The sequence below is a fragment of the Diospyros lotus genome, chromosome 5 (genome assembly GCF_014633365.1).
Source record: "Diospyros lotus cultivar Yz01 chromosome 5, ASM1463336v1, whole genome shotgun sequence".
NCBI lineage: Eukaryota > Viridiplantae > Streptophyta > Magnoliopsida > Ericales > Ebenaceae > Diospyros > Diospyros lotus.
In genome coordinates this window covers 37,293,816-37,303,796 of record NC_068342.1, presented here as the reverse complement: position 1 = coordinate 37,303,796, position 9,981 = coordinate 37,293,816, and the positions used below count along the sequence as shown (strand labels likewise).

Below are 9,981 nucleotides of genomic sequence, written 5' to 3'. Positions count from 1 at the left end.
AACTACATTAGCATGCTCTAAAGAATCTTCTTGAAATGTATGACATATATTCGTTAGATGACTAGTAGTAGCACAAATACCACCAGCTTTCATTTGTTGCAAATTTCCTACAAACAATTGTTAAACAAGAGAAGTTAGATTGGATATTTGATTTTCAAGGGAAGACATACTTACCTCATTTACCCTTCTCAAAGGGTTGTCCTGTCTGAATCCAAACTACTGTGAGTTAGCAACCATGATGGAAATCAAATCTTTAGTTACATTAGGGGTTTTATTCACTGCAACACCTTTACTAGCCACATCCATCATTTTCCTCTCCGTAGGTAGTATCCCTTCATAGAAATACTGAATGAGGAGCTATTTAGAAATTCCATGTTGAGGACAATTAGCACACAATTGTTTAAATCTTTCCCAATACTCATGAAGGGTTTCTGTATCTTTCTGCTTTATTCCACATATCTTCCCTTCTGATGCTAAGAGCTCGTGAAGTAGGGAAAAACTTATCAAGAAACAGTCTGATCATCCATGTCCATGTAGTTACAAGACCTGAAAGTAAGTAAAATAGCCAATCCTTTGTTGTATCGGCCAGTGAGAATGGAAAAGCACACAATTTGATCTGTTCTTCAATCACTCCTTATGGTTTCAGGATTGAACACACACGTGGAATTCCTTTAGATGCTTATGGGGATCTTTATTCTTGCGACCATGGAATTTAGGGAGCAAATGGATCAAGCCATATTTTAGTTCAAAATCCACCTCTAAAGCTGGATACTGAATGCAGAGCAACTGTTGGTTTTCATTTGGTGTAGCCAATTCCCTTAAGGTTCTTTCTTCGTTGGCCATCTCTTATTCTGTTTCAGAATTTCTAGATGAATCAACCAAGTCTACTGCTAAATTCAATCTAAAGGATGAAGATGAAGATACTTGTTTCCGCAATTTAGCTTCCTTCCTCAACCTTCGAGCTTTCTTCTCAATTTTAGGGTGGTATTGGAGTTCACCTGTACAAGAAGAAGAAGGCATAAAATAAAAAAATAAAAATAAAAAAAATAAATCTATTCGACACCAATTCTCGACAATGATGCCAAAAATTTAATGGGTGTCGAATCCAACAAATAATAAATTCTTGCTCTTAAAAATGTAAATTGTGATAGTGATGAGAAAGGTCGTATCCACAGGGATTGGTTAGATCTATTCCTTTGAAGAATTAAAATAAATAGAAGAAACGATTGGGGGTTTAAAACATGGATCTAAACAACAAAAAATATAATATTATTCTAAATTAATGAGCAAATCATAATGTAAGAAGATTAAAGTAATCAATAGAAATGATTCCGGTAGAAGGGATTTATCCACCAATGGTTATGACACTAATCACTAATGCTAAAGTCGCTAATTTTCCTTGAATACTTGGACTTAAAAAGAACAACAAGCTCTGTACATTCAATGTTTCCCTTAATTCGTAGTTAATTAAAACAAGCTCTTCAATTAACCTTTACCTTCAAACAACCCTAGAACAAGCTCTTTGGAATTTAATTCAAATGCAGCATTAAACTTTGTGGAAACAAGACCAAATTTGAACAATAAACACACAAACTCGGTTTATTTAATTCAGCACATGTACTCCCTAGGAATTGAATGAAAACTTGTCCATAATCATCAATCCTAGTTTCTACTTATACAAGAAAGACCAAATAATTATAGATTTGGTATTCAAGCTAGCAATTGATCATGCGTTAAGAATTGAATAGCGGTCGTCTACGCAATCAAAACACACAATCATAAACATTAAAACTAGAAGGTACATGAATATTCAATAGAAAATCAGATTGCAAATAATCTCAAAAAGATCTCACAATGTTCTTCACCACGGCTTCAAAATATCCTTCTACCGAAAAACCAAAGTTTAGCCACATATAATGAGAGAAAGAACATAAAAAAAAGAGAAAATATGAAAATGATGCTTCTTCCTCCTCTTGGATGTACTTCTCTTTCTCTTTTTCTTCCTAGATGTTCTCTTTTTCTTGAGCTTGGATCAAGACCTTAAATAGCCCCTAACAAAAAATCCAAATCAGCAAAAGAATTAGGGCTTCCTAGACTCTCGTAAATTATGAGCCCCTTTTGGGTCAGATAAAAAGTTTTTTGGGCTTCGTCCCCTCTTAAGAATTGTATTCCAGAATGTGTAGATGAATTTAGGATTTTGAATCACTCGATTTGGATATCAGAAGCTCAAGTTATGTCCTTTTAAAAATTCAGTGTTCGTGTAGAATTCTAATCTGATTAGGATTTCGTCCAGCTTTTTGGCCCTAACATTGAAACAATGTTTGGAGGCCCAAACGAACTCGGATTTGGACAAATAATATCATTTTGGAAATCCCAAGAAGTCCTCTGCAAGAAACCCCAAAGGTCAAAATATTAAAAAGTTAAAATTTTTTAAGTAAAAGCTCAATTTATTCTAACCAATCCAAAATTGCTTTAACCATAAAAATAAGCATAAATCAGTACAATAAGGCATAAATCTCACCTAAGAGACCATATCTAAGGAAAATAAATATATGAAATTATGCACTCATCATACATACTTTCTGAAAGAGTAAATACGACCTTTCCCAACTTGGCAACATTAAAATGAAAAACTATCCAAAAACAAAATTCTAAGGTTAAATCAAATATTTAGGCAAAACATGGTAAATTCTTGAAGTCAAAGCTAAAAGATACATGATAAAAAATACATATTTTATATATAAAAAATATATGAAATAAAATTAGTAGCTTGTCTACTTTGACATTGAGAAGGAGTTAGGAAAAGGATGGTATCATCTTGGAATCTAGCAATAGCTTTAGCTTTCCCATCTCTAGAAGACCACTTAGTGAGGAGAAAACAAAAGAAAACAACATCCAAATCAAAAAAAAATCTTTTTATCTTGAAGTATGCATATACAGAAAGAGAAGACTGACAGGTTAAAATTTAGCCATACTTGGATGAAATTAAAAGAAAATTGCCTTTCGCCAAAAATGACTATTTTCCATATTTATCATTCAAATTCCCCTATAGATTTTCTCCTTCAAGGTAAGCATATTCTATTTTTGGTTTTGTAAAATCTGAACCCCTAGTGTAAGGTTAAAGAAAAGGCTTATCTTCTTTTTCCTCGATAAATGCTAGTTTCATACACAGAACTAGAAACATTCACATCAAGCAAAATTCAACAAGGAAAACAAGTAAGTGTCGTCATAGGAAGAAACAAGCTCTAGGACAAATTGTTATAGTTCAAAAAATCAGGATAACTAAAAATTGCAATGAAATCAAATAAATATTCCAAGTTTTATATAAAGAAAAATTAACAAACTTAGTTGTATAAGAAAAGGTAATAATCTTTCCAAGATGCCAAAAAAACATCAACATCTTCAATGGAGATTTCTTATTTTTTTTTGGAAAATTTTCTCATTTGAAGATATTTTCTAGTTTTTTTTGTTTATTTATTTATTTTTTAAATAGAATTTGTTTTCTAAAATTGAACACCTAAAAAATATTCTCCACAAGACATAGATAAAAAAAATCCTAATTGTGATAGAGGAAGAGGTCACTTATCCTTTTTCTTGAATAATATCTTAATTTTACATTATTTTTTTTACACATAATCTTATTTTTTCTAATTAGTTATAAATTTTTCTTTTTTATTTAAAGATGTAAAAAGAAAAATATGAGAACAATTGAAGGAAGGGTCTTTGGTGTAAACTCAATCAATTGCAGTGTTATAATAATACCTTTGTCCCTAATGAGTCAAGAGAAAGGTAAACATGAATCAATATTACAACTAATCATTGGAGAAAAATCATTTAACTATACTTAATTTTATTATTTCAATCTAACTTAATAATTTTTCAACCAATTTATAGTTATGATTATAAGTGTTTTAAGTGTGAGTTGTGTAAAAGAGTCAAAATATAGTCTTTTTCCTTGCCCTTACTTATTTTATGAAGAGATTATTTTCACAATTTATATATGTGATCATTCAATTACAGAGTAACAACTTTATAGTTGCGAACTAGGTATCTCTCCTAAAGCATATAAGCATTTGCACAAAAAATTTGAAACAAACACAAAAGGCATAGTTCATATTAATAAATGGTACCTGATTCCCTTCCAATCCCATGGTATATATAACCATACTTAGATCAAGGAAGCACACAGATTAGTAATGGAAATGGAGTTCAAAATCTATCCACAAAAATACAAACCTAAAGAAAGGCATAAAATACAAGTTTAGAGACATTATTTAAGTTCACAAGCTTGAAGTTCAAATGTTTCTTAATGATTCTCAGCAAAGTTAATCTCTTGGACTAGCTTCATAATGTTTCTCCTCTAGTGGTCCAAGCCTTTTTGACTTTTTCTTTGGTAACCATGATCCTGCTCTGAGAATCCGCATCTCCAAAATGAATTGCTTGCCCTTTTCTTGCTTGAACTCGCAGATGCACCTGTCCTCCGGTTTGAAATTGTTCCACTTGTAGAAAGCTTTCCACCCTTGGGTGAGCTAGGTTCGACCATCTTCCCACACTCTTACATTTGTTGTCCATTCCCTCCCTTGTTCATTGAGGAGAATTATTGTTTGAGGAAGTTTAATATTATGATCTTTCATAACATCATGTGGAACATGCTGCATTAAGTTGTAAACTATTTTAGAAAAAGACAATATTTGACAATAGAGTGACATTTAGAGGGGAAAATAATGATTATCAGCAATCATGGATTTTGAGAATAAAGTTCAAGAATTCAACAATTTGTAGTACAATAAGATGACAGTTTTTCTCATTGTACTAGTTAATCATCCAACATAAATGGAGGAGTTAATACTTAAAATCAGTAGGAAAAATTCTTGATTTAAACTTCTTCAGATTTTTTCTCACTCTAGAGATATAAAGTAACCAAAGTAAACAACATGACAAATATACCACATAAACGTATCGAGAAATAATCAAAGGAGTGAGTTCATTTTACCAATTAATTCATTCTTTCTTGTCTCTCTGATTTTTGCCACAAAATATGGATTGTTTGGTCTTGGAGCCATTCCATATTCGAAAACATCCACTTCATCGCCAACCTTATGAATTTTTTCTGTTCAGCTTTATCTTTGACAACTTTCTTTTGAGAATCATCCAATTCAAGTAAACTTGAATTCATTAGATATTGAGGAAAGAGGAAAAGTGAAACTAAGACAAAGAAATAGAAATAGCTTCAGGATTGTTTGTAAAAAAAACAAAAGAATGAGAATTTATGATTAATCTCTTTACCAATGCTTTTTTTGTCCTTACTAGAGTTTTCACACTTTCCCTTTCTTGTTTTGTTTCTAGATGCCCTTGCTTCGAGTTTCTCCTTATCAAGGACCTCCTCCCCTTCCTTGTACTCCTCATTCTTCTGGTTAGAATTCTCATCGTCCTCTTCTACTATGAAGTTTGAGGATCTGATCTCCTTCTTTGTCCATCCATTTCTGAACCCCCAATATAGTGTGAAATCAAAATATGGTCCCCATCATAATCAAAGGTTAAAAACTCTCCATGCTCCATAAAGTTATCCTTAATGACCGTTGGCCAACTGTTCCCAAAAAAGAATTTATTTTCAATTTTGATTATATCAATAGGCTAAAGTTTTCCATCACAATTCCTCAAGAAAGCATGTTCCAGTAGAACTTCTTCCATATATGCAGCAAAAGCCAAGGGAATGAGCTGGGAAAAAAACTTTTGATCAGTAACAATCAACTAAAATATATACCATTTCAGGAAAGCATCAATATATTATATTTTCAATGCTTCATCTTATGCATTCTTTTACTACTTTAATTTGCATCATTTCTATTGAGTTCAAAGCATGATTTCTCGAAGAAAGGTAAATATCATCAAAATGACACACACACATGATCAATCACTATTTCTTCCAAATCTATTTCAAATGATCTTCGTGTTACCAAAAAAAACGTATATAGTCAACATTGCAATAAATAAGTCTTAGACTTGTCTGCCGCTAAAGGTTTTTGTAGCCAACTTATTACCAACCTATGGTTTGTTCTTACTCAACGCCACTAAAACTTTTACTAGCAGTTTTTTGACCCCCACTAAGTGTTATGTTTCTTGTAGTAAGACAGCCAAAATTTGTTATTCCCCTTTCAATAAGCAAAATTAAAAGGAATAACTGGATTTCAGCCTCACATAGCCTAAGAATTAAAAGGCTATAAATATATATATATATATATATATATTCTAGTCCTTCAAAAGGCTATTTGACCTCTTAACTAGATGTTATTCTGTGAAATAAACACACTAGTAATTAATTTAGTGATTAAAAGTATTACAGTGTTAAGGGTATCAGAAATGGTGAAAGTAATAGAGTGGCTGTGTGTTATTGATCTCCAGAAATTTGTTATTTTTTTTGCTCAAAGATGTGGACAAAGAAAATTTTGCATTTATTCCTTTTAATTCTTAGACTATTTGACAGTCTGAAATCCAGTTATTCCTTTTAATTTTGCTTACAGAAAAGGGAATAACAAATTTTTGATGTCTTATTACAAGAAACAGAACACTTACTGGGGGTCAAAAAAACTGCCAGTAAAAGTTTTAGTGGCATTGAGTAAGAACAAACCATAGGTTAGTAATAAGTCGGCTACAAAAACCTTTACTGGCAGCCAAATCTAAGACTTACATATTGCAATGTTGACTATACACGTGTTTTTTAGTAACATGAAAGATCATTTGAAATAGATTTGGAAGAAATAGTGATTGATCATGTGTGCGTGTCATTTTGATGATATTTACCTTTCTATGAGAAATCATGCTTTGAAATCAATAGAAATGATGCAAATGAAAGTCGTAAAATAATGCATAAGATGAAGCATTGAAAATATAATATATTGATGCTTTCCTAAAATGGTATATATTTTGGTAGATTGTTACTGATCAAGTTTTTGTTCCCAGCTCATTCCCTTGGCTTTTGCTGCATATATGGAAGAAGTTCTACAGAAACATGCTTTCTTGAGGAATTGCGATGGAAAACTTTGGCTTATTGCTATAATCAAAATTGAAAATAAGTTTTTTTTGGGGGGGGAATAGTTGGGCAACGGTCATTAAAGATAACTTTATGGAGCATGGAGATTTTTTAACCTTTGATTGTGATGGGGACCATATTTTTGATTTCACACTATATTGGGGGTTCAGAAATGGATGGACAAAGAAGGAGATCAGATCCTCAAACTTCGTAGTAGAAGAGGAGGATGAGGATTCTGACCGGAAGAATGAGGAGTACAAGGAAGGGGAGGAGGTCCCTGATAAGGAGAAACTCGAAGCAGGGGTATCTAGAAACAAAACAAGAAAGGGAAAATGCAAAAACTCTAGTAAGAACAAAAAAAGCACTGGTAAAGAGATTAATCATAAATTCTCATTCTTCTTTTTTTTACAAATAATCCTGAAGCTATTTCTATTTCTTTGTCTTAGTTTCACTTTTCCTCTCTCCTCAATATCTAATGAATTCAAGTTTACTTGAATTGGATGATTCTCAAGAGAAAGCTGTTGTCAAAGATAAAGTTGAACACAAAAGAATTCGTAAGGTTGGCGATGATGATGTTTTTGAATATGGAATAGTTCCAAGACCAAACAATCCATATTTTGTGGCAAAAATTAGAGAGACAAAAAAGAATGAATTGGTAAAATGAACTCACTCCTTTGATTATTTCTCTATAAGTTTATGTCGTATATATGTCATGTTGTTTACTTTGGTTATTTTATGTCTCTAGAGTTAAAAAAAAAATTTGAAGAAGTTTGAGTCAAGAATTTTCCCTACTGATTTTAATTATTAACTCCTCCATTTCTGTTGGATGATTAAGGAGTACAATGAGAAAAACTATCATCTTATTGTACTACAATTGTTGAATTCTTGAACTTTATTCTCAAAGTCCATGATTGTTGATAATCATTATTTTCCCCTCTAGATGTCTCTCTATTGTCAAATATTATCTTTTTCTAAAATAGTTTACCACTTAATACAGCATGTTCCACATGATGTTCTGAAAGATCATAATATTAAACTTGCTCAAACAATAATTCTCCTCAATGAACAAGGGAGGGAATGGACAACAAATGTAAGAGTGTGGGAAGATGGTCGAACCTGGCTCACCAAATGGTGGAAAGCTTTCTGCAAGTGGAACAATTTCAAACCGGAGGACAGGTGCATCTGCAAGTTCAAACAAGAAAAGGGTAAGCAATTCATTTTGGAGATGGGGATTCTCAGAGCAGGATCATGGTTACCAAAGAAAAAGAGTCAAAAAGGCTTGGACCACTAGAGGAGAAACATTATGAAGCTAGACCAGGAGATTAACTTTGCTGAGAATCATTGAGAAACATTTGAACCTCAAGCTTGTGAACTTAAATAATGTCTCTAAACTTATATTTTATGCCTTTCTTTAGGTTTGTGTTTTTGTGGATAGATTTTGAACTCCATTTCCATTACTATATCTCTATGCTTCCTTGTTCTAAGTATGGTTATACCATGGGATTGGGAGGGAATTGGGTACCATTTATTAATATGAACTATGCCTTTTGTGTTTGTTTCAAATTTTTTGTGCAAATGCTTATATGCTTTAGGGGAGATACCTAGTTAGGTTGTTACTCTGTAATTGAATGATCACATATATAAATTGTAAAAATAATCTCTTCATAAAATAAGTAAGGGTAAGAAAAACGACTATATTTTAACTCTTTTACACACTCACACATATAACACTTATAATCATAACTATAAATTGGTTGAAAAATTATTAAGTTAAATTAAAATAATAAAATTAAGTATAGTTAAATGATTTTTCTCCATTGATAAGTTGTAATATTGATTCATGTTTACCTTTCTCGTGACTCAATAGGGACAAAGGTATTATTATAACACTACAATTGATTGAGTTTACACCAAAGTCCCTTCCTTCTGTCGTTCTCATATTTTTCTTTTTACATCTTTAAATAAAAAAGAAAGATTTATAATTAATTAGAAAAAATAAGATTATGTGTAAGAAATAATGTAAAATTAAGATAGCATTCAAGAAAAGGATAAGTGACCTCTTCCTCTATCACGATTGGGCTTTCTTTATCTATGTCTTGTGGAGAATATTTTTTAGGTTGTTCAATTTTAGAAAACAAATCCTATTTAAAAAATAAATAAATAAACAAAAAACTAGAAAATGTATTCAAATGAGAAAAATTTCCAAATAAAAATAAGAAATCTCCATTGAAGATTTTCAATGTTTTCTTTTGGCATCTTGGAAAGATTATTACCTTTTCTTATACAACTAAGTTTGTTAATTTTTCTTTATATAAAACTTGGGATGACCGCCCTTGCACAGCCCCTACCACTCGTACCCTCGATTTCGGTAGAGGAGGTGAATTGCAAGTGGAGGCTTTGTCTTACTACGTAGGGCAAAAAATCGAACTCATAACCTACTGGTGTGAATCCTAGCTTATCGTGGTCCAACCATTTGACCTGTGCCCTAGGGGCTTCTTTATATAAAACTTGAATGATTATCTTGAAGGAGGAAATCTATAGGGGAATTTGAATGATTAATATGGAAAATTGTCATTTTTGGTGAAAGGTAATTTTCTTTTAATTTCATCCAAGTATGGCTAAATTTTAACATGTAATACCCTAAGATCCCAAGGTCAGGTCCAAAAATAGACTCTAGAGGAGCTAGTATATATATCGAGAATAGTAAGGAAAGAAACAACACCAACTAGATATTTTTTGGGCTGAATGTGGATAAAGAACTCTTGGGTTAAGCATGCTTGAGCTAAGGTAGCTCAAGGATGGGTGACCCCTAGGAAGTTCGTGTAAGCCCATCAGGATAACTTGATCTAATCATTCCTATCGCTCGATACGAGATGTAACAAGTGGTATCAGAACTAACGCTTGGAGAATGCAGTCCGATGAGGGCGGGGAGTGGCGCCAGGGCGCAAGGC

General features: G+C 32.3%; 1 protein-coding gene and 1 non-coding gene across 2 annotated transcripts; both read left to right on the top strand.

Moving 5' to 3' along the window:
* The first annotated feature begins 367 nt into the window (after window positions 1-367).
* LOC127802906 (small nucleolar RNA R71) lies at window positions 368-475 on the top strand. Its single transcript, XR_008023364.1, has one exon. It is a non-coding gene; the product is annotated as a small nucleolar RNA R71 (small nucleolar RNA).
* A 6,648-nt stretch (window positions 476-7,123) lies between these two features.
* LOC127802241 (putative B3 domain-containing protein At5g66980) lies at window positions 7,124-8,321 on the top strand. The gene is made up of 3 exons (XM_052337954.1): window positions 7,124-7,376; window positions 7,477-7,685; window positions 8,028-8,321. Exons 1-3 carry the CDS (start codon window positions 7,124-7,126, stop codon window positions 8,319-8,321), a joined length of 756 nt encoding a protein of 251 aa, XP_052193914.1.
* Window positions 8,322-9,981: the final 1,660 nt, after the last annotated feature.